Consider the following 25248-nt stretch of genomic DNA (forward strand, 5'->3'; position numbering starts at 1 on the left):
TGTGAGACAAATAATCTTACCACTCAAAATAGTGAATAACTAACATAGACCATATGTCTACTTTATGTTGACATCATTATTTCAACTTCCTTTTAATTTTTTGGGACACTAGGAGGCTTACAATATGAATAGCAAATTCTCAAATTTTCAAGAAAATTTCAAACACTGATTTTTTTAGGGACCAGTTCAGTTCTGATGTGACTTTGAGGGACTTGTATGTGAGACACCCCCATAAATGATGCCATTTCAAAAACTGCACCCCTCACAGTATTCAAAACAGCATTTTGGAAGTTTGTTAACCCTTTAGGTGTTTCACAGGAATTAAAACAAAGTGTAGGTGAAATTTCAAAATTTCTTTTTTTTTGCAGATTTGCAATTTTAATACATTTTTCTAAGGAACACAGTACATTTTACTAGAGAAATGTGACTGAAAATTGATTCCCCCAATTCTTTTGTTTTCATAAATATCCTATATGTGGCCCTAGTGTGCACGGTGACCAAACCACAGGCTTCATAATAGAAGGAGCACCTACTTGATTTTGGAGCCTCCTTTTTATGAGATTATTTTTTAGGCACCATGTAGGTTTCTAGGCACCATAAGATGCTAAAAGTTAGGAACCCCCCCACAAGTGACCCCATTTTGCAAACTACACCCCTCAGGGAATTCATCTAGGGGTATAGTGTACATTTCAAACCCCCAGGGGTTTCACCAATTGTGGTACAACTGGGCAGTGAAAATGAAAAATTATTTTTTTTACACAAAAATACAGTTCTGGCTCCAAATTTGTCATTTTCAGAAGGTATGAAGGAGACAAAGCACCCCAAAATCTGTGCCCCAATTTCTCCCGAGTACGGCAATGCCTCACATGTGACCAAAAAATACCAGTTGGGTGCATGGCAGGACTCAGAAGGGAAGGAGTGATTTTTGGATTTTGCAGCTCAGATTCTGGTGGAATTTTGGTGGGTGCTATGTCGCATTAGCAAGACCCCCAAAGCACCAATACAGTGGAACCCCCCCACAAGTGACCCCATTTTGCAAAGTACACCCCTCAGGGAATTCATCTAGGGGTATAGTGTACATTTCAAACCCCCAGGGGTTTCACCAATTTTGATACAAGTGGGCAGTGAAAATGAAAAATTACATTTTTTTACACAAAAATGAGGTTCTGGCTCAAAATTTTTCATTTTCAGAAGGTATGAAGGAGAAAAAGCACCCCAAAATCTGTGCCCCAATTTCTCCCGAGTACGGCAATGCCTCACATGTGACCAAAAAATACCAGTTGGGTGCATGGCAGGACTCAGAAGGGAAGGAGTGATTTTTGGATTTTGCAGCACAGATTCTGGTGGAATGAATGGTGGGTGCTATGTTGCACCAATACAGTGGAACCCCCCCACAAGTCACCCCATTTTGCAAAGTACACCCCTCAGGGAATTCATCTAGGGGTATAGTGTACATTTCAAACCCCCAGGGGTTTCACCAATTTTGATACAAGTGGGCAGTGAAAATGAAAAATTACATTTTTTTACACAAAAATGCAGTTCTGGCTCAAAATTTTTCATTTTCAGAAGGTATGAAGGAGAAAAAGCACCCCAAAATATGTGCCCCAATTTCTCCCGAGTACGGAAATGCCTCACATGTGACCAAAAAATACCAGTTGGGTGCATGGCAGGACTCAGAACGGAAGGAGTGATTTTTGGATTTTGCGGCTCAGATTCTGGTGGAATTTTGGTGGGTGCTATGTCGCATTAGCAAGACCCCCCAAGCACCAATACAGTGGAACCCCCCCACAAGTCACCCCATTTTGAAAACTACACCCCTCAGGGAATTCATCTAGGGGTATAGTGTACATTTCAAACCCCCAGGGGTTTCACCAATTTTGATACAAGTGGGCAGTGAAAATGAAAAATTACATTTTTTACACAAAAATGCAGTTCTGGCTCGAAATTTTTCATTTTCAGAAGGTATGAAGGAGAAAAAGCACCCCAAAATCTGTGCCCCAATTTCTCCCGAGTACGGCAATGCCTCACATGTGACCAAAAAATACCAGTTGGGTGCATGGCAGGACTCAGAACGGAAGGAGTGATTTTTGGATTTTGCAGCTCAGATTCTGGTGGAATTTTGGTGGGTGCTATGTCGCATTAGCAAGACCCCCCAAGCACCAATACAGTGGAACCCCCCCACAAGTCACCCCATTTTGAAAACTACACCCCTCAGGGAATTCATCTAGGGGTATAGTGTACATTTCAAACCCCCAGGGGTTTCACCAATTTTGATACAAGTGGGCAGTGAAAATGAAAAATTACATTTTTTTACACAAAAATGCAGTTCTGGCTCAAAATTTTTCATTTTCAGAAGGTATGAAGGAGAAAAAGCACCCCAAAATCTGTGCCCCAATTTCTCCCGAGTACGGAAATGCCTCACATGTGACCAAAAAATACCAGTTGGGTGCATGGCAGGACTCAGAACGGAAGGAGTGATTTTTGGATTTTGCAGCACAGATTTTGGTGGAATGAATGGTGGGTGCTATGTTGCACCAATACAGTGGAACCCCCCCACAAGTCACCCCATTTTGCAAAGTACACCCCTCAGGGAATTCATCTAGGGGTATAGTGTACATTTCAAACCCCCAGGGGTTTCACCAATTTTGATACAAGTGGGCAGTGAAAATGAAAAATTACATTTTTTTACACAAAAATGCAGTTCTGGCTCAAAATTTTTCATTTTCAGAAGGTATGAAGGAGAAAAAGCACCCCAAAATCTGTGCCCCAATTTATCCCGAGTACGGCAATGCCTCACATGTGACCAAAAAATACCAGTTGGGTGCATGGCAGGACTCAGAAGGGAAGGAGTGATTTTTGGATTTTGCAGCTCAGATTCTGGTGGAATTTTGGTGGGTGCTATGTCGCATTAGCAAGACCCCCCAAGCACCAATACAGTGGAACCCCCCCACAAGTGACCCCATTTTGCAAACTACACCCCTCAGGGAATTCATCTAGGGGTATAGTGTACATTTCAAACCCCCAGGGGTTTCACCAATTTTGATACAAGTGGGCAGTGAACATGAAAAATTAAATTTTTTACACAAAAATGCAGTTCTGGCTCAAAATTTTTCATTTTCAGAAGGTATGAAGGAGAAAAAGCACCCCAAAATCTGTGCCCCAATTTCTCCCGAGTACGGCAATGCCTCACATGTGACCAAAAAATACCAGTTGGGTGCATGGCAGGACTCAAAAGGGAAGGAGTGATTTTTGGATTTTGCAGCTCAGATTCTGGTGGAATTTTGGTGGGTGCTATGTCGCATTAGCAAGACCCCCCAAGCACCAATACAGTGGAACCCCCCCACAAGTGACCCCATTTTGCAAACTACACCCCTCAGGGAATTCATCTAGGGGTATAGTGTACATTTAAAACCCCCAGGGGTTTCACCAATTTTGATACAACTGGGCTGTGAAAATGAAAAATTACATTTTTTACACAAAAATGCAGTTCTGGCTCAAAATTTTTCATTTTCAGAAGGTATGAAGGAGAAAAAGCACCCCAAAATCTGTGCCCCAATTTCTCCCGAGTACGGCAATGCCTCACATGTGACCAAAAAATACCAGTTGGGTGCATGGCAGGACTCAGAAGGGAAGGAGTGATTTTTGGATTTTGCAGCACAGATTCTGGTGGAATGAATGGTGGGTGCTATGTTGCACCAATACAGTGGAACCCCCCCACAAGTCACCCCATTTTGCAAAGTACACCCCTCAGGGAATTCATCTAGGGGTATAGTGTACATTTCAAACCCCCAGGGGTTTCACCAATTTTGATACAAGTGGGCAGTGAAAATGAAAAATTACATTTTTTTACACAAAAATGCAGTTCTGGCTCAAAATTTTTCATTTTCAGAAGGAATGAAGGAGACAAAGCACCCCAAAATCTGTGCCCCAATTTCTCCCGAGTACGGCAATGCCTCATGTGTGACCAAAAAGTGGCAGGACTCAGAAGGGAAGGAGTGATATTTGGATTTTGCAGCACAAATTCTGGTGGAATGATGGTGGGTGCTATGTCGCATTAGCAAGACCCCCAAAGCACCAATACAGTGGAACCCCCCCACAAGTGACCCCATTTTGCAAACTACACCCCTCAGGGAATTCATCTAGGGGTATAGTGTACATTTCAAACCCCCAGGGGTTTCACCAATTTTGATAAAACTGGGCAGTGAACATGAAAAATTACATTTTTTTACACAAAAATGCAGTTCTGGCTCAAAATTTTTCATTTTCACAAGGAATGAAGGAGACAAAGCACCCCAAAATCTGTGCCCCAATTTCTCCCGAGTACGGCAATGCCTCACATGTGACCAAAAAATACCAGTTGGGTGCATGGCAGGACTCAGAAGGGAAGGAGTGATTTTTGGATTTTGCGGCTCAGATTCTGGTGGAATGAATGGTGGGTGCTATGTGGCATTAGCAAGACCCCCGAAGCACGGTGAAATTATGAACCTAATATTCCATAGATGTGTGGTATATTTTAAAACACTCCTTTATACATAGGCCGGGTTTGTCGGGGCAAGTGTCACACTGGAAAATAGTTTGCTTTCTTATTCCCTTTTTATAGCAAACTTTGCACCTTTTTTGTGTCCTGCCCTTTTTTCCAGTGGAGGGGATTTCATCAGGAAAATGCTGCCCTGGTACAATACGGGGGCCAGTACTAGAAGTACTGGGGCCCTCTGCCTGCTGGTTCCCAAATATTAGGCCCTTTATGACTTCCTCTTGAAAGTGCATAAATGTCCCCCTCTGGCCGGTAGAACGGAATAGCACGTAAGAGTTATACAGTGCCATCTGGATGATATACACGGCCACCTTCTTGTACCAGATTTTTGTTTTCCGCAGGGCACTGTACGGCTTCAGTACCTGATCTGAAAGATCCACTCCGCCCATGTACCTATTGTAATCCAGGATACAATTAGGTTTTGAGGTGTGGGTACTGGTACCTCGTACAGGGACGGAGGTGGTACTGTCTCCGTGAATTGTTGTCAGTATAAGGACATCCCTCTTGTCCTTATATTTGACCAACAACATATTTTCGTTGCATATTCCCCTGCTTTCACCCCTTCTCATTACTTGGGCAATGTGCGTTTTTGGGAGGCCTCTTTGGTTCTTGCGCACAGTACCGCAAGCTGCTGTACCTCTTGAACCAAGGGCCTTAAACAGGGGGATGCTAGTGTAAAAGTTATCCACATAGAGGTGATAACCTTTATCCAGGAAGGGGTGCACTAAATCCCAGACAATTTTCCCACTAACACCTACGAGGGAGGGGGGGCATTCTGGCGGTTGAATTCTTGAATCCTTCCCTTCATAAACCCTAAACCTGTGGGTGTACCCTGAGGTGCTTTCACACAGTTTATACATTTTTATGCCATACCTTGCCCTCTTACTGGGAAGGTACTGGCGGAATTTAACCCTTCCTTTAAAATGTATAAGGGACTCGTCGATACAAATAAATTTTTCAGGGATGTACACCTCTTCAAATTTGGCACTGAAATGATCAATGACCGGCCTGACTTTGAATAGCCGGTCAAAGGTGGGATCATCTCTGGGTGGGCACTGTGCATTATCGGTGTAATGTATAAATTTAAGAATTGTCTCAAATCGAGTCCGGGTCATGGCCATACGGTAAAATGGAGTACTGTACAGAACATCTGTACTCCAATATTGCCTAATTTCTGGCTTTTTTACTATGCCCATATGAAACACCAGACCCCAAAACGTCATCATCTCTACTGCATCTACAGGGGTCCACCTAGCAAATGATGACGTGGGGTTTTGAGCAATAAACTGCTGGGCATATAAATTAGTTTGGTCCACCATTAAATTTATAAAATCATCAGAGAAAAATAATTTGAAAAAGTCAATTTCTCTGAGACCTGTGGAATCAAATTGGATTCCTGGCATGGCCAAAAACTCAGGAACCTGGGGCTCAAAATTGTCTGGTGGTGGGGTCCATACTAGATCAATTATTGGGGGGGGAATCTCAGCTGATCTACGGGGGCGTCTTTGAGGGGGTCCCTCATCACCAGAGGAGGAAGAGGAGCTTAAGACAAATCCTTCAAATTCCCCGCTTGCATCACTGCCTGTGTCAGAGTCAGAGGCAAGCATGGCATATGCCTCCTCCACTGAATACATTCTCCTGGATGACTGGGAGGACATTTGGGAGGACATTTGGGAGGACATTTGGGATGCCATTTTTATTTTTGTGTTACTGGTAGTGAAATGTTTCAACACGTGTATAGTGTAGGGGGGGGTACAAACTTTATTTCAATCCGGGGGGTATGTAGTGTGTAGTGTGTATGTGGTGCAGAAAAAAAAAAATACTTTATACCAATAAAAAAAAAAAAAAATGAAGGGGTTAAAAATAAAAAATTGAAGGGGTTAAAAAAAAAAAAAAAGGTCCTGCGCCAAAAATTGAGCACAGATGTTGGTCAGTAACGTCTGTCACTGAACAGCGCTCAAAGGCAACAGGAATCTGATAAAAAAAAAATAAAAAATAGATCAACCCTGTGCCGAAAAAGCTGATCAGTGATGTACGTCACTGATCGGCGCACAGTGGCCACAGGACACCCACAAAATCAGTGTGTGTAAAAAAAAAATTAAAAAAAGTCCCCACAGCACTCACAAAAAAAAAAAAAGGTTATCAGTGATGCGACACTGATTACCAGTGAGGGACAGCAGGTGCACAACCTTTGGTGCAACTGACAGTGCAACTGGCAGCAACTGACAGGTATATATATAAAAAAAAAACCTCTGCGCCCCCAAAAAGTTGCTGATCAGCACAGATATACTGATCAGCACAAAAGGGGGGGTAGCAGACACAAAATATACACTCTCTATCACTCTCTGTCACTATCTCTCTCTATCTCTCTATCTCTCACTATCTCTCACTATCTATCACTCTAGGACACTGCAGCAGCAGCACTGACAGTTATATGTATAAAAAAAAACTGCACCCCCAAAAAGGGGGGGTAGCAGACACAAAATATACACTCTCTATCACTCTCTGTCACTATCTCTCTATCTCTCACTATCTATCACTATCTATCACTCTATGACACTGCAGCAGCAGCACTGACAGTTATATATATAAAATAAAACCCCTGCACCCCCAAAAAGGGGGGGTAGCAGACACAAATCTCTCTATCTCTCTACCTCTCACTATCTATCACTATCTATCACTATCTATCACTGTATGACACTGCAGCAGCAGCACTGACAGTTATTTATATATAGAAAACCCCTGCACCCCCAAAAAGGGGGGGTAGCAGACACAAAATATAGCTCTCTCTGTCACTATCTCTCTATCTCTCTCTATCTCTCTCTATCTCTCTCTCTATCTCTCTATCACACTGCAGCAGCAGCAGGAAGTCTCAGGAAGTCAGATCCAGGAAGCGTCCAGCACGCTACAAGCAGTGATAAGGTGATCAGGTAAGGTATTTGCAAGGATCAGGTAAGTATTAGCAAGGATCAGGTCGGTATTCACGGCAGGCAGGCACGGTGACCGTTCTGCACGCTATTCCAGACCGGAATGGCGTCTGCAGCGCAGTCACCGTCAGTTTAAATGTCGCGCCTTGGCTGTGATTGGTCCGTGGGTCCCACGGACCAATCACAGCCTTGGGGGCAGGTGGGGTGAGGGTGGGGTGAGGTGTCATCGTCACCGATGACCCCCTCATGCCCCCTGACGCCCGGCGGTGATTGAAACCTGTGTTACCGAGCGTCCGATTCGCTGGTAACACAGGAAAACGCTGTGAATGGCTGTTCACACTGAACAGCCAATCACAGCGATCGCCGACGAGGGGGCGGCATCGCAGCCCCCCCTGGGCATGCAGGGACATGTCTGCTGTCAGGGACAGCAGACATCGTCCCTCTGTCACTGCGTCTCGAGACGCAGTGACAGTTTAAACTCATGACGTACATTTATGCCATGTGTCGGGAAGTACCTCCCGGCCATGACGTAAATGTACGTCAAATGTCGGGAAGGGGTTAAAATATCCGCTTACACTGCCAGTGTTTGTTATAATAAATTCAAATAAAAAATGTTATAGTAAAAAAGATTATACTTGCTATAAAAATGACATGTCATGATGATAAATAAAAATGTTTGCTTGGCAATTTTCACACCTAATTTGACAAATTCACTTGTCACTGAAAGGGTTAAATAACTTTGAAATGTGAAATAGAAAATGTAGATTTCACCAAAAGTAGCGTCCCCATTTTCTGGAAAGTTTGTGGATGTCGGCTGTACAAGAACTGATGTCATGAATGAAGCTAAATGGTATGTGGGCCAGAACATTGGTTACACCCAGATGATCTTATTCTGTCTAATACATGCAGTAGAGATCATATGCACACGTTTTATGAGATAATTAAATCGTTACTCCGTTACTGAATTTTCCATCTCATAAACACATTTGTGCAATTTTTATTTTCAGGATAGTGTGTCACAGATGTGATATATATAGGAGAACGCTAGCATTGTTTCTGATGCATGGCTGAACGTATGCCTGTTGTATAGTGTCATTTGGGAAAAGCTGCCTTAGTCATGCTCACAAACAGTGCGCACACATATGAGAATAGAGAGTCACACTCATTCTCATTTAAAAAGATTTTGCTTTCTAAACGAATGCTACTTCCAACTCTGCTTTGGCCCTTTTATGACTATTATGTACAGTATTATGTTTTTGTCGGACGGGGAACAGCAACAGCTACCATTGCTGGTGTACTACTTCCAAGGCACAAACCACCACTAACCCTCAGTCCACCATAAGCTGCCATAGGGGAATATTCAATCCCGGGACACAACAGCCAAGACCCTGTCCCGTTCTTGGCCGGCTCAGCGATGAATCAGCAGTCATGATTCAATGTGCCACCTGCCGAACACCGAAAAGGGGGCATGGCCGCGAGATACGGCCGTGGATCGTCGAGCTGCGACCGGGAGCTCGATAATCCATGGCTGTTCTAGGCATAACGGGTCCAACTGCTTCTAAAGTCAGGTCCGTTCTGCCGAGATCCCTGGTCAACGCTGTCGGGAAAGACAGCATTGAATAGGGCCCCACCGCTATTTCCCCTGTCGGGAATAATGGCTGGAGATTGAATACCCCCCATGGGGTCTGAATGATTTATAATGTCATGTAATAACGCATGGTGTGTGTGATTCAATATAGTGTACATCATGCTAATGCATCCTTGTTCTCTCGGATCTGCACATAGAATGAAAACCTGTTTACATACTTAGTTTGAGCAGGAATGCTGGGATGATTGTACATAAAGGTGTGTTTGCCATTGTTTTTAGGCTCCAGGAGCAAGCAGCAGAAACTATTGAGGCTCTCCATGCAGCAGGGATGAAGGTTTGGGTGTTAACAGGAGACAAAATGGAAACTGCAAAGTCCACATGTTACGCCTGTAGGCTGTTCCAGAATAACACTGAACTGCTGGAACTGACCACTAAAAATTTGGAAGAGTTTGAAAGAAAAGAAGATCGCTTGCAAGAACTACTGCTAGAGTACCACCGAAAATTGGTACAGGATGTACCTAAAATAAAAGGAAGTGGTAAAGGGTAAGTTCTGTATGTAGCCCTGCCAGAAACGTTTTTTTTTAAAGTGACCCAGTGACCTCATATACACTGGATGTGCACTGTATATCCCTGGACATTGGTGCGTCGGTATATGCACCGAATGCACATCAAGGTGTAAGCATACGTCCCACTTTTAAGTTAGGTATACAGACGATTTACAAAGGATGCAATGTCGTCAACTATGCCCTTGAACTCCTGGAGAAACGATATAGTGCATACACACTGTGCAGGAGTTTAACAATACATACCAATCTTCCTGCGTGATCAGAAGAAACGACCAGCGGGAATGTACATCGGCTTTGTGCATACACACTGGATGTTTTAAATGATTTGTTTTTGAACCTGTTATAATCAGCCAGTTCCTTTAAAATGTTGTCTAAAGCCATGTACATATGTTTTGATTTGGCCAGACACTGTGTGCACACTGTGGGCAGTTCATGGTGTTGTTATCGTCTGGTGATCTAGACTGTGCAGGCAAGGACATTTGACTAACTCCACTTCTGCGTGTATTTGGCCAATGGTCAAATACACACATAGGAGGTTATTCTGGTTAACTCGCAAGGCTGACGTCAGCTGCCCGCACCAGCGCCATCGTGGAATTACCATGAGAACGCCCAGCATTTCCATGAAATGCTGGGTGTGCCCATGGGCGAACCCCCAGCCCTTTGCCCCACGCCCCCCCTGCCCGCACTGTTGTGTGTGAGCCCCTGGCGAATGATCTACTCGCTGTGGCAGCTTGAACACATTGGCTGCACATGCGCACAATGGACTATGCGCAAAGCCCGGGGGACAGATTAAAACAGATTGTGTGCATAGGCTTTAATATCTGTTTCCAATATAGTGATATTCTGGTCAGGAGTTATTGTCATTATCCTAAACATGGGCATCCCGAGAGACGTTCTTTCACCTGCAGTATGCTTATTTGTTGCCCTAGAAGAGGACTCTTTAGATTCACCAACCAGGTGCTATGTGATACATTTATGCACCTTAGCCAAGTTGTGGATTGCCAGAAGGTGGCTTGCAAAAAATATCACACCCCTACCGCACAATCTTAGCTGATTAACAAAACTATTTCCCACAAGAAATTTACATATCTAGCCAAGAAAGCCAGAAGTTGCGAGCTGTCTGGTCCAGGTGGCTCAACTTACAATATGCTACCCGTGATTCATGATTACTTGTGGCCCAACTCGTTTATGCGGCCCACTGCCATCCACTACTCCTATGTACTTATACACTTGATGTGAACTTTTCTTTATTATGTTCTTCTATTGTTTTATATTGTGTACTCTGTTATTGGTTACGCTATTAATTAATATGTACAAACACCCTATTTGTTAGCTTAATTTACACAACAATCCGATAATGAATGCGCTTGAGCATCTGTTTGTTTTCTCATGTTATATTTTTATTTCTGTTTCGTTTTTTTTTTTTTATTTGTATGCTTTACAAAATTTACAATAAAAATGATTGCATTAAAAAAAAAAAAAAAATGTTTCCGGTTGATGTATCTACAGTGTCTAGTTAGTCAGAGTATGTGAACAGGGTCAAATGGTAGACATGATTTTTCCCCCCAAAAAATTATTTGGACTTTTTCACGCTTCACCATCCATGTCGGCATAGATAGAGGGAGAATATAATAATGTGTTACAATAATTGATGGTACATGTCGACATGTGGTGTCATTGACAACAAAGAAATGTGAAAAACTCATGTTGACCTTTTGACCCTATCGACCTTTTGAATGTCAAACTATTGATTGTTGAACTTTTGACTCTGTTGACCTTTTTACGCTGTTGACCTATTGCAGTCTACCTACTGACTGTCTATATAGACACTGTAGATCTATCAATCCACAACCGTATGGTTCACCATTGTCCAATCTTCTGCCACATCAGTAGCACCCATTTAGTTCAACTGGGCCTTTCACTTTTTCTGTTGTAATTCTGCTGAGTTTCCATCTGTTTCATGGTTTAAATTAATGGAGTAAGTGGACATTGAGATTACCTTTTTATTTGTTGGATGTGCTTGCTCCAAGCCACCACCTCCCATGGCAGTGCCATTTCTATACGATGAGCCATGCAATCGCACAGGGTACCGCACCTGCAGCCACACTGCTGACTGCTTCTCTTGCTGTGGCCTGGGCCGCTGGCTGCCAAGCTGCGAGTGGCCACTCTGAGTGCTCTCTCATCAATCCCACCCATAGCACTACTCAATTGCTGGAGTTACTCTAAATGAAGTCACAGCCTACAGCAGGACTAGTGGCAAGAGGCTGGCCCAGCAGGTAGCTGTCAGAACTGTAAGAGTGACTCTTCAGTTCACAGACAGATGTTTTTGTGGATACAGGCAGAGGGGTGGGCAGAGCATAATTAAAGCAGGGTGGGGAGGGGAGTAAAATACAAGTTGGGTGGGAGTGGCATCATTTAATTTATGGATGGAGGAGGCGTGAATAATAAAAGTATCAGACAATTCTGTAAGGGGGCATAAATCAGAACTTTTTTTTTCTTTTGTGGTGGTGTGCAGGGCAAAACTAGGGTGTAAGGAAGTCTCTTTCGGCAAGGCTCCTTCCAGTAAGGCCACACCCCCTTTCTGCACCTTCGTCGCACGCAAAAAACTTAAATTTTGCATACTTTTCTCTTTAGACGCCAGTGTCTAGCCCTGCCATCCCATCCACGAAACAAAGCCCAAACATTCATCTGAATCTTCATGAATGACCTCTAGAGGAGTGCTGAGCTGACATGAGAATGAATTACATCTATATACTACTATATTATATTTTCCAATGAATTTTACATTGATTGTGTTTGTAAAGTTGATAGTTTATTAAGTATCTCTGTTTCTATACTACTATGTAAGTATGTACCCTCTCTGTATGTTGTGTGTATTAACCGGAGAACCACTGTATTTCAGGAGCTGGACAGAACACCAGGACTATGGGTTAATAATTGACGGCTCCACACTATCTCTTATATTAAATTCCAACTGCAGTTCCAGTCATTACAAGAACATATTTCTGGCGATCTGTCAGAGATGTACAGCCGTCTTGTGTTGTCGTATGGCTCCACTGCAGAAAGCACAGGTACGTTCTGTATGGAAATGTAATGATTCTATGTGTATATATAATGATGTATGTCAACAGATTGTCAAGACTTTACTTCCGCAAGAACAATAAAAAAGAAAAAGACACAAAATTTTGTAAAATGAATACTTCTTTTGTTGGACTGTGACATCTTTTATCTCTGACGAATTGTATTTTCAACTCGTATAAACAGATTGTTAAAATGGTCAAGAATACCAAAGGGAACCCAATCACATTATCTGTGGGAGATGGCGCAAATGATGTCAGTATGATTTTGGAAGCACATGTTGGAATAGGTAAGGGATCAAGAAACATTATGTTTAATTTTCCTTTTCCCAACATTCATCTAAGAAAACCTGTGATTGAAATGGCCACAATGTATTCCGTCTTCTGTATTGGAGAATGTAGAATGTGGAGGGTAATCAACTATTGCCAGATTTTTTTTTGCCTAGGTGAAGATTCAGCAATTTTCAGATGTTTTTAGGGCAAATAGGATTCGTTCTATTCAATGCCCAGGGGGGAAATCCATCATGGGCAAAAAACACGAGGATTGGCAATCTTTTTTACCACTTTTGGTCAAAAAGTGTTTTTGATCGACTTTGGGTCCGTTTTCACACATGCAAATTCGCCCGCCAAAAAAGTGAAAAGGCATGGGTGAAATCAAATCAAAGCTTATTTAGATTGGCTGGCTATTTGCAAGCCGTTTACAAAGTATTACCAGGCACTCTGGCCCTGTTTTTTGTCTCTTACCCGGAACGGGTATCTCCCCTTCCCCCATTACCATGGCTGAAGCAGTGTAAAGTCTCATATATGACTGTCTCTTTGGCAGACATACATCTATAACCAAAAGAACAGGAAGGGGGTGAACTGCGCTAAATAAATCACCGGTGTGTGGCAAATATTACATTTAATAAGATAATTTGTTAAGAACACATTTTCCCATTTACTATATGACTGTGCCAAACTATGCTTCTTTCCCTGATTTGCCCCCCCCCCCCCCCATTTCTTTTCTCTTTATCTTCCCTGGACTCACAATTTTTTTTAGTTTGTTTGATAGTTTAAATGTACAGTGATGGCTATGGTCACAGTTAAAGCGAACTAACTCATTGTATGTGTGTGGAAATTCTCATTGTACTCATTCACCCCCCCCCCCCCCCCCCCACCCCACATGCAATGATAAACATCTGTGTAAACTACCTAATATTCATGAACGACGATTGAAATTATACACCACACGCTGTACAAGTGTTCAATTTGTTTAATGTTCAATCTGTTTATTTGCAAATTTATAAAACAATAAAATTGTTATTTAAAAAAACAAAACAAAACACATTTTCTATAATACAATTAGTAGAAAAATTATTAAAAATTGGACTGTGGTCATGCACTTGATTGAAACTGATAAAAATAATTTGAAATGATAGTCACCAATTCCATCCACCAGTACTGGGAAAGTTAACGATGTATCTTTGGAAAGGGTTTTTTTTCCTTTTTTTTATCGATTCTTTGTTGATCGAATGTTGTTTACCGCCTTAAGGAAAAATACATTTGGGAGAGGTGGCGTTTCTTCAACGTGACTTTGAGCCTCCGTAATTATACCGTATCTCGGTCTTTCTGGTGGAGAGCCCAGTTCGGCTTTTAAGGGGTTGGCGTGCCTCCTAGATGTATTTGTAGCCGCGGGCTGTGGTGGAGAGTCCCAGAGATAGTAGGTCAGTTGTTACCAAAGGAGTTCTTGTTCCTATAGGTGGAATTTATAGTGTAGCAAATGATGGTGGCTATCAGGTTCAAGGTGGTAGTCAAATGGCACTCCAGCAGTGGAACCTACGCGTTTCGCCGCTCCAGGCAACTTTTTCAAGGATTGTTTGTTCAGGGAACAGCATGGGTTTAAATACCCCATAGATTAGCATATGTCACACGCCACACATCTATAACCATCATTACATTCCACAGTTTTTAAAAGGGGAGTTATTCAGACCAGATCGCTGCGCTGCTAATTTGCAAAGCCTTGCGATCAGGTAATAGGCACTCAGCCTGTCAATGACGTCCGAAAATTACACCGATGGGCAATTAGCAGCAAATCCATACACAAGCAGCTCGCCATCTGTGTGTAGTCCATGAATTACTCGGTGTGCATGTGGTAGAAACAGGCTGATCGGGGCCGGAGCTGATGTCGCATGACTTCAAATGCCTCAGCATGCCTGTGTTTTCCCTTACACTGACAGAAAATGTCTGCTTTCTGTCAACGTGCGTAGGCCAGTGAAATAAGTAGCAGAATTTTATTGCGGGATGGCCTTGCGAGTGCGTACTACCAGCCGTACGCATACCCCAGTGTTAAATTATCGCCCAGCCTGCAAAATTGCAGGTGTGCGATCAGGTCTAATCCCCATGGTTAAAGATGTTGTTAAAAAAATGTCTGAGCCAAGCACCAGTCTTTTTAGAAATATTAATTTGACCCAGAGAAAGTCCATCTTCCCTGTGTGTGAGCAGCTGGGGGCACTGTCTGTGTACTTATTATTCTTCACAGCTATTTATCTATACTGCTCTCTTCTATGTTTTGTACTGTAATATTGTAATGCTCTCCTTTAGTCAGCCTCTCTTGCAATCTTTGGTATTTCTTTAATTTCTTATATTGTTTGCCTCTAGGCATTAAAGGAAAAGAAGGTCGCCAGGCTTCAAGAAACAGCGACTATGCCGTGCCAAAATTTAAGCACTTAAAAAAACTCCTTTTAGTTCATGGACATTTGTATTATGTGAGAATAGCGCACCTTGTACAGTATTTCTTTTATAAGGTAAGGTGTTCATCAGTGTGACTATGATTATAGTTACAGCCCTGTGGGTAATACTGTCTATCATTCCGCATCTGTAAATAAATGTATCCTAACCGTCACTTACACACACCTCCCTGCAGATGAGAGGGAGAGGGGGGCATACAAATGAAGGCTAGGGAGGTGGGTATTTGTATTACTCATTTACAGTAACTGCTATTTCAGCTGGTATCTAAACCTTTCTGTATAATATTTTAATATTCATTTAGCAACATTCAGTGGTTCTCAAAAATCATCCCTTAAGTACTTCCAACAGGTCATGTTCTGTGGAAGCAGGAGGGATAAGTACTGACAAAGCAATATAGATTAACTCAGCTGTGCTCGGTTAAGGAAATCCACAAAACATGACCTGTTGGGTGGTACTTGGACTCGAGTTTATTACTCATGGTATAAGTGATAACATGACTGCAAATTGTTTCGTACACTGTTAAATTAACCCTTTGAGTGCCAAGTGAATTTGTCAAAATCGTTGTGACCATTTCCAAGCAAACATTTGTATTCATTATAATGACCTGTAATGTTTATCTTCTATAGGAAATATAATCTTTTTTTTTTATACACCATTTTTTATTTGAATTTATATAACAAATGTGAGCATAGCAGGCATTTTTAGTGGATATTTTTGCACATCTCAGAGATGTTGGCACTCAAAGGGTTAAGAGCCAATATAGCACATTTATATATTTAAAATAAATGGTGCAAAGTAAAACTGCCAGGGCAGTTCAAGAGAAGTCTGATGCAATGCTTCACGGGTGCTAAAATTTTGCACCTGACTGATGCATCTTATGTGCATCACGTTTGATTCCGACCCGATGTGCACTGGACTGCACGTCTGGTCAATTTGAATGTCATACGATTTCGCCTAATTTCTCGATCCGTCGGAATCAGGAGAAAACAGGCCTAATCGCAGTAGTCTATGGGGGTCTTTCAGAACACACCACAGCTGTAATTGGTTAGAGCAGTGCTGCTTATCCAGGTTATTCACTTTTTTTTTCTTTTTTCAGAACTTGTGCTTCATTTTGCCTCAGTTTTTGTATCAGTTCTTTTGTGGGTTTTCACAACAGGTAAGTACATATCCATTTCTGCTTCCTACACAGGGTTTGGTATTTGGGTTACTCAAGCCTCAAAATAACTTTAGCAACATGGCTAATTTGAGTAAGTGACACTCCATGAGTTTGTGGGTTGTAGCTGGGAGTGGGAGTACTTAATCACTGCTCCAAATCAGGGGAAAAATTATGAATCGCCATTCTATTGAATTCTAATTTTTCCCCTGATTTTTTACAACCAGGACGGGCTCTGTGAGCCTGGGGTTTTTTACATTTTTTTTCTTTTTTACACTGAAGCCAATACAAATTCGTATTTTAAAATACGAATTCGTATCGGCTAAAATTCGAATGTATACGCCATCGGAAAATACGAATCAGTCAAATACGACTGATTAGTACATTTTCCTCAGGAATACGAATTTGCATACGGCTAAAACAGCCGTATGCAGTCGTATCCATTCATATTAAGAATACGAATACTATTTTTCGTATTCGTATTCTTAGTAAATTTCCCCCATTGTATATTATACTTTCCCTGGTCCCCAGAAAAACATAACATAAACAAACTGTTTTGTGGGCTTTTATTTTATAGTAAAGTTTTCTACTTTGTTGCATGTAAATTAAAATAGCTAAAAACAAATCGATATTGAGAATTTATTTTTAACTTTGTTATCAGTTGCAGAGCATACAGTATAGTGCAGGGGGGCTTAGCACACATAAATATATGTACTGATTTACAGATGTAGCTATGCTCATCGTTGCTGCATCAATCTCCATGTGCGACTCCCGTGGTGATTGGTGCTATCACGTACGTGCATGCATCTAATTAGCTCCCATTGAGTGGCATAATTCTGCACAATGGGTGCAAATTTGGCGGGAAAAATTGAGCAACCGGATCATCGCAACGATGAGTGCTGCTGCACCCGTATATATAATATGATATATGTGTTGGCGGTTATCCCGGTGGTCAGCACGGCTGTGTTTATTAAGCTGCCATGCTGGGACTCAGCAGCATTCAGCTTCACTTTCCTTCTAAGCCTGCACCCGAGTCCCTCACTTATTTCTGGAGTCAAAGGAAAGTGAAGCCTTATGCTGAGTCCCGGGCACTGCACTGTGATTTAATACACAGTGCCACTGACTGACCCCCGGCATAACCAGCCAGCATCCTACAATGTATGTTTATCTGTGCTAAGTTGCCCCCCTACACCGTGTGGTCAGGGCAACCGCCAACGGCGGTTGCACTTTTTTTGGATGTGTGATTTCAGCACTGTACAAAAGAAATTGATGTAGAGAGTGCTTATTTGTCAATGTCAACACAATGCAGATCACCATAGTTTGAAGTGTTATTCAGAGTATCTTTCCTACCCAACATCTTAGTAGGGCCTGTTTAACAATATGGTGTGATGTACACAACTTTGTAGTTACTATAGCAACCACATATTTAAACTTAAAACCCACTATAATGTGATTGTGCACATTAAGAGCATAGCATCCTGTGACTATTATGTAAGACATGTTTATTCATTTAGCAGTTCATTTCCTTTTTTAATTCTCTGTTAATCTTCCCTTTGTGTTTTAGCCACTTTATGATGCTGCTTACCTGACAATGTACAACATCTGCTTTACCTCATTACCAATCTTGGCCTACAGCCTGTTGGAGCAGCACATCAGCATCGAAACCCTCCTCGCCAATCCTAAGTTATATATGTACGTTTCAACAACGATCTGTACATTTTTGTATACAGTTTCATTGCTCTTAAAATTAAGTAGTTAACAGTTTTTAACAAAAGCTGAAAAAAAGACCCACAGCGCTAGTTGTGTGCTGTGAAAAGTCTGTAAATGCACCTATTTATAGGGGAAAGTACATCCAAGTAATGCTCCTTCTAATCAGAGAAGCTGGGCGGACCCATAGCCTCCCTTACCAGGGCTGAAAGTCCCCTGAAAATTGGTGCTGGAGATAGTTTGCTGTCCCCCTTTACATTTTAGCATAGCAGTCACCACATATTTCTATAAGGGGACTGCAATGTGGCTTAAATGTTTAAGTTTCAAAGCGCGTAGCTTTCTGGAGCTTGGACACCGATGGCAAATGCCATTGTCGACACGTTTGCCATTGTATACTATAGGTTACTATACTGTCATTGTATTTGGAGAGGAATTCTTTCTCTCCCCAGTAGTGGCCTCATAAGCAATCACTTTGCAATGACAGCCCCGTACCTGAACCCATGTCCCTGCAAGAGAATACCGACACGTACCAATTTATTGCCCCATTGTGTGATCATAAGACGTGTGAATATTAATACATGGCCCGATATCCGTGTGATTTAGGTGCATTCATGCACCTTGTACTGCGGCTACATACAAAAGCCAAATATTTTACAGGGCCATTTATTTATATGAGATTCAAAGTTCTATTAGAGAATGTGCTTCTGTGCTTTATTCCCTGTGTTAGCTGGTTGTAACAGAGCCTTTCTCCTTACAGTACATGGGATAACACAAGGATACTTCTCTAATAAATAGATTTAAACGTAGCGACACACATTCCTCATTTCTCTTCACTATAGGCATTTGTGAATATCAAATATAAATAAGGGTGCAATCGGAACTTAAATGAATGAAGGTTGTGTTAATGCAATGTTATTGAATAGCGATTTTCATCTGAACCTGAAATACATAAAAATTCACACAGAGCCTTATACTAAGGGCGGCCCCCAACAGTCTACAGCGTATTGAGGGCATGTACTTATGTATGCGTTAGGCTGGAAAGTATTCATTCACAATATTTGGGCATAGCGTAGAGTGAAAAAGTACCAAACATTCAGCTCCTAACTGCCATGCAACAGACTGGGTCAGCAAAATGACAGTTATGAGCCAACTGGTTGGTCATTTATCACTCTCCATTTTATCACTTTTCAAAGCTTAGGACATCTGGGCCATAACATCATAAAATACAAGTTGATCTGGTGGAAGCAGGGATCCTGTAAGATCAGCTAGGACATTCACCATTATATACATTGATATAACATGATACATTGGCAATTTACTTTATATTTGCTTCATAGATGAGTGCAGCCAATCAGTCCCTCTATAGACTTTATTACAAAAAAAACAACTGGGCATAGAAAAAGTAACTTTACAGTACAGTGATCGCAAAATACGTTCTATAGCACATTTTTACATGCTACATCCCCTCCCCAATAATGTTATGGGTACCAGAAACCACGGAGTAGGACCCAGCTTTTTAAAGTGAGGGCTCCATTTGTCCTACTCTCCCCCCCCCCCCCCCCCCCCCCCTGTGTGATCACTAACTGTACCTTAAATAACTGTTCCTAATAAATGTACTTTATTAGTACTAAATTTAATTTACTCTCCCTGTGATTGTTCCCACCACCTGTTCATGTAAGGTGATTATAGATGATTGAACCTGATTTTTGTGTATGTATAGCTACATACTCTTAGAAGGGCATTGTGTGCCTTTGCAAGGCATCACCTTTGCTAAGAGTATATAGTCATGAATGTTGTAACTGTTTTGTTGTATTATCACCTTACAGGAGAATATCGGACAATGCAATGTTACAGTGGTTGCCTTTCTTATATTGGACTATACTGGGGGCTTTTGAGGGACTGGTGTTTTTCTTTGGAGTTTACCTGCTGTTCCAGAATCCATTGTTGGATGGCAATGGGCAGGTACGATGTCCTTTTTGTTTGTTTTTTATAAAATATTAATCATCTTGTATATGATTCAACATTTTTCCCAACCTAAGAGTATATTTAATATTTGTTATTGGTTTATAAGCATCTCCTCTACAAGGAACAGTAAAATAGCATTTATAATGCGGTAATTTCTCTGTTTTACCCGCTGGCTAGTCTGCGTGTGATGCAGACGACTGATGACAGCCTGTTTCACCCTTACAGTGTAGAACAGGGGCTTCCCGAAGTGTTGTACTATAGAGCGTGTCTCGCTGATATAATGAAAGTTGTTTATATTGTAAATAACTCCACGGTAACAATATTCGGTACTTGTTTCCTAGCACGGCCACACCGATTTACATCGGGGTGGTCGTGTTGGAAAAATCGCGTCGATCGCATCGCATGCGATTTGGTCGCATGCGATGCGATCGACGCGACCGACCCGATTTTTTGATTGAATAAAATGTAAATCGGGTCCCTGGGACCCGATTTTACATTGGATTCAATGTCAAATATTCCCTACACCCCCAAATTTAACGACGTAAACCCCACCCCACGATAGACGCCAACCCGAAGCGTGGCGAGCGCAGAGAGCCCGCGAGGGGCAGCGGTGCGCGTCCTCCGACCTTTTCATTCCCCTACTATCCACGTCGGCGTGGAGTTGAGAATAGAATAGTGTGGCGAGCGCAGCGAGCCACCGAGCCTGAAGCGTGGCGAGCCCCGCGAGGGGACGCGTATACCTGTGAAGTTATACGCGTCCCCTTGCGGGGCTCGCTGCGCTCGCCACGCTTCGGGCTCGGTGGCTCGCTGCGCTCGCCACACTATTCTATTCTCAACTCCACGCCGACGTGGATAGTAGGGGAATGAAAAGGTCGGAGGACGCGCATCGCCGCCGCTCGCCACGCTTCGGGTTGGCGTCTATCGTGGGGTGACGACGGGGACATCTATAATGTGAAATGGGTCATATTGGCCAATTTCACATTTTTCACATTTTCTCACGATTTCAATGTTAAAAAATATTTTAACATTGAAGCCTATGGCAAAATCGGGGGCATCGCGTTGGGACCAATGTTAATGGTCCCGACCGACGCAATGCCCCCGATATTGTACCTTTGCCGACACGATCCTCACGATTTCAATGTTAAAAAATATTTTAACATTGAAGCCTATGGAAAAATCGGGGGCATCGCGTCGGTCGCGTCGGGACCAATGTTAATGGTCCCGACCGACGCGATGCCCCCGATATTGTACCTTTGCAGGCAAAATGGACCTGATTTCAAAGGAAATCGGGTCCATCGTGTGGATCTTGTACCTTAACTTAAAGGTACACGATCCACACGATTGTGGCCGTGCTAGGAAACAAGTACCCAATATTCAAATTAAATTGAGGTTGGAAGATATTTAGAGCTAAGAGAAGAGATGTTTGTTGGTGTAGATTGGTTTATGGCCTTGTGTGTAAGTTAAAGTATTTTGTATTGAATACAGTAGGATACAGGTAACCAATGTGTCAGAGGGATTTGAATCCATAATTTCCATACTGTAACATTTAGCATAGTTTACATTCCTGCTCACTATATGCTTCAAGTGTTTCGAATAATGAGTTCTAATAGTAATTAGCAAACCGCCAGTGTGAATCATAATAAGCTAATTAGAATTTTGTGATTTTTAGGTATTTGGAAACTGGTCCTTCGGAACAATAGTGTTCACTACATTAGTGTTTACAGTTACTTTAAAGGTAAGAGCACAATTTACTACTACCATGATTCATGGCGTTGGTTGTAATGGGATCTCAGGGACTTTACATTCATTCCCTGTGTATAGTGTACATGTGTGACCGTTGTACACCCTTTTTCTATAGATGAAAGCGTTTAGAATATAACTAACCATTTACTACTTGTGCTTAACATGGGCATTACCTGCTAATGCAACAAGTACATACAACATACATGGTCTGTTCTTCCGTGTATTTGCCATTTGGAAACCTAAAGTCATCAAACAATACATGTAAAGTTACTGTTCAGTGTGAAGGATGATACATATTTACTTTGGTAAAGTAGCATTTCAGCTCTATATAGAACTATCAGCAGCCTCCTGAGATTTCCTGTAACCACAGGCGTTCTAGGCTTTGTGTTTGTACTATTACATGTATCTACACTGTGCTGTTTATCTCAATTTTAAGGTTGGTAGTACTTAAAATAAGGAACCTCGACAATTGCTCAGATAGATAATAGAGCTTCATTGTTCTGCACGTCTAGTATATAAATAGTAATGCATCTTTCTTTCCAGCTTGCATTAGATACACGATACTGGACATGGATGAACCATTTGGTGATATGGGGTTCACTGGCATTTTACGTGATCTTCTCAATATTTTGGGGAGGTATCATTTGGTAAGTGTGTCATTTATTACCTAAAGTTATCTTTTGTCACACCTCATTACCAGCTCGCGGTATGCAATGTCTAGGTCAACAGTCAAAAGGTTGACAATGATTGGTAGACTGTCAAAAGGTTGACATTCAGAATGTCTACATGAGTTTTTAAAATATATTTTTCAGCCGACATGTGTCGACAGGCGGTATTTCATATGCTACCATCCACTACGGTGTGGTGAGAGAATATAATAGTGTGCTGAGTGCAGCCAAAGCATGGCGAGCTGACGCGGTACACTTAGACGGTGTCCATACCGACCTATGTCGACATAGACACCCAAAAAACATGGTAAAACTTTTGACCCTGTTGACCAATAGTGGTCGACCTTTTGGCTGTAGACCAAGATATTGTAGATCTAATATACCGCAACCGTTTCTCGCTGGCTGCCTGCGTCACTCACAATATGTTTAACCTGCAGTTGCCCGTGTTCTAATGGATTCCCGGTATTTACCGAATTAAAGAGAGCCAGCTGTATGGTCAAGTCGGCAGCTTCTCACTGTGTGATTAACAGGTTCCCGGTAGCAGATAAAATGTTTCCTTGCACTTCCGCTTTAGGCCGTCAGGCTCAGTGGTCCATAAACAATGCAATAGACCAGGGGTGGCCAACCGGTCAGAGGTAAAGAGCCGAAAATATTGGTAGTCAAGCTAAAGAGCCGACATCATGCGCGCGCCGAAGGCGCATGCGCCAAAAAAGGGGCGTAGCCTATTTTGACCCCTTGGGTGAGTGTGATACAAATATGCCTCCAATAGTGCAGTGCCATATATACATATGCCCCCAATAGTGCCAGATACACATATGCCCCCAACGGTGCCAGGTATGCACCACACAGTGCTGGGTATGCCCCCACAGTGCCAAAAAGCTGGTATGCCCCCACAGTGCCACAAACTGCTATTGCCCCCACAGTGCCACAAACTGCTATTGCCCCCACAGTGCCACAAACTGCTATTGCCCCCACAGTGCCACAAACTGCTATGCCCCCACAGTGCCACAAACTGCTATGCCCCCACAGTGCAAATTTCCCAGCAGCAGCACTCACCGTTGTTGCTGCTGCTGCCAGGCGGGGAGAGGACAGTCTGGTGTCCCCCTGCAGTCCTCCTGTCATGTCACCGATGGGAGGAGAGCACAGCACACCGCGCGTCTCCTTCCCCCTCCCTTCCCTGCGACTGGGCCGCCCACCAATCAAAGCTCACTGGCCGGCTCCTGATTGGCTGCTGGCCCACGAGCTCTGATTGGCGGACGTCCCAGTCACAAGGATGCACAGAAAGGGGTAGGAGAGATGCTCTCCTCCCCTCAGAAGGAGAAGGGATTCAGGGAACCGGCAGCAGGGGGGACTGGGACAGACGGTGGGCGGCGGGCAGCAGTGGGAGCAGGAGCCACACTTTACAAGGGGAAGAGCCGCATGAGGCTCAAGAGCCACAGGTTGGCCACCACTGCAATAGACAATCTCCAGTACAGCTTAGAACAATGGGAGAAGGGAAAGGGGGACATGATAGAAATCTTCAAATATATCAAGGGTTTTAACATAGTACAGGAGGGAAATTTTCCTCAAAGGAAAAGAAGTAATAGAACACGAGGACATGCACTGTAACTGGAGGGAGGTAGGTTCAGGGGAAATGTTAGAAAAAATGATTTCACAGAAAGGGTAGTGGATAAGTGGAATAGCCTCCCATCAGAGGTGGTAGAGGCTAAAGCTGGCCATACATCAGAAAGATCGATCTTAAGATCGATTGCGCTCATGATTGTGTACAATTTCCCTTGAAATCCCCGGCAGTCCTTGGTGGTTTTTGGACACACAATCTACACACAATCTACACACAATCCATCTTACAATCAGTCATACAATCCATCTGCTGTATGATTGTGTATACAAGATGTGCACACAATCTGCATACAATCCATCATACAATCAGTCATACAATCCATCTGATGATTGATTGTATGATTTGTGTACACAAGATGTGCACACAATCTGCATACAATCCATCTTACAATCAATTGAGATTGTATGATTGGGTACAATATCTTTCTGATGTATGGCCACCTTAAGACAGTAGAACAATTTAAACATGCTTGGGATAAGGCCCCCATACACTAGCCGATTTTGGTCAGATTTCTGCCAGATCAGTCGGATCTGGCAGAAATCGGACCAAAATCGGCTAGTTTGGATGTCCCCTCAGATCCGATGCGCGGTCCCGTGCGCATCGGATCTGCGTCGGGTGGTCGGACCTGCTGCACGTCCGACCACCCGACTTGGGACCTAGTGCGGCGGTAGAGGGAGCAGGGGGGGCTGGGGACGCTGCGGGGGACACAGGCGGCATAGAGCCGCGCAGGGGGAGACGGCGGGAGCTGTCAGTATTGAATAAAAAAAAAAAAAGCCCATACAATGCATGGGCGGCCTGTGATTGGCTGAGCGCTCTCTCAGCCAGTCAGCAATTGGCTGAGAGAGCGCTCAGCCAATCACAGGCAGCCCATTCATTGTATAGGCTTTTTTTTTCTACCATTGACAGCTCCGAGTCCCGCCGGCTCCCCCTGCCCGGCTCTATGCCGCCTGTGTCCCCCGCAGCGTCCCCAGC

The 25248-nt window shown here is 42.9% G+C and overlaps 1 protein-coding gene across 7 annotated transcripts in view; it reads left to right on the forward strand.

Moving 5' to 3' along the window:
• The window catches only part of ATP11C (ATPase phospholipid transporting 11C (ATP11C blood group)), a 151855-nt gene that overhangs the window by 110162 nt on the left and 16445 nt on the right, over window positions 1-25248 (forward strand). For all 7 annotated transcript variants that reach the window (XR_014460722.1, XM_083159462.1, XM_083159466.1 and 4 more), the window contains exons 19-27: window positions 9329-9592; window positions 12518-12686; window positions 12880-12982; window positions 15330-15475; window positions 16516-16575; window positions 18137-18264; window positions 20106-20241; window positions 21914-21979; window positions 22531-22634. Coding sequence is in view for 6 of the 7 variants with exons in the window: in XM_083159462.1 (XP_083015588.1) it covers window positions 9329-9592; window positions 12518-12686; window positions 12880-12982; window positions 15330-15475; window positions 16516-16575; window positions 18137-18264; window positions 20106-20241; window positions 21914-21979; window positions 22531-22634 (1176 nt within the window). In the remaining variant the exon portion in view is untranslated. The remainder of the gene's footprint in view (window positions 1-9328; window positions 9593-12517; window positions 12687-12879; window positions 12983-15329; window positions 15476-16515; window positions 16576-18136; window positions 18265-20105; window positions 20242-21913; window positions 21980-22530; window positions 22635-25248) is intronic.

This window comes from Crinia signifera, chromosome 9 (assembly GCF_055691185.1).
Source record: "Crinia signifera chromosome 9, ASM5569118v1, whole genome shotgun sequence".
NCBI classification, from domain to species: domain Eukaryota; kingdom Metazoa; phylum Chordata; class Amphibia; order Anura; family Myobatrachidae; genus Crinia; species Crinia signifera.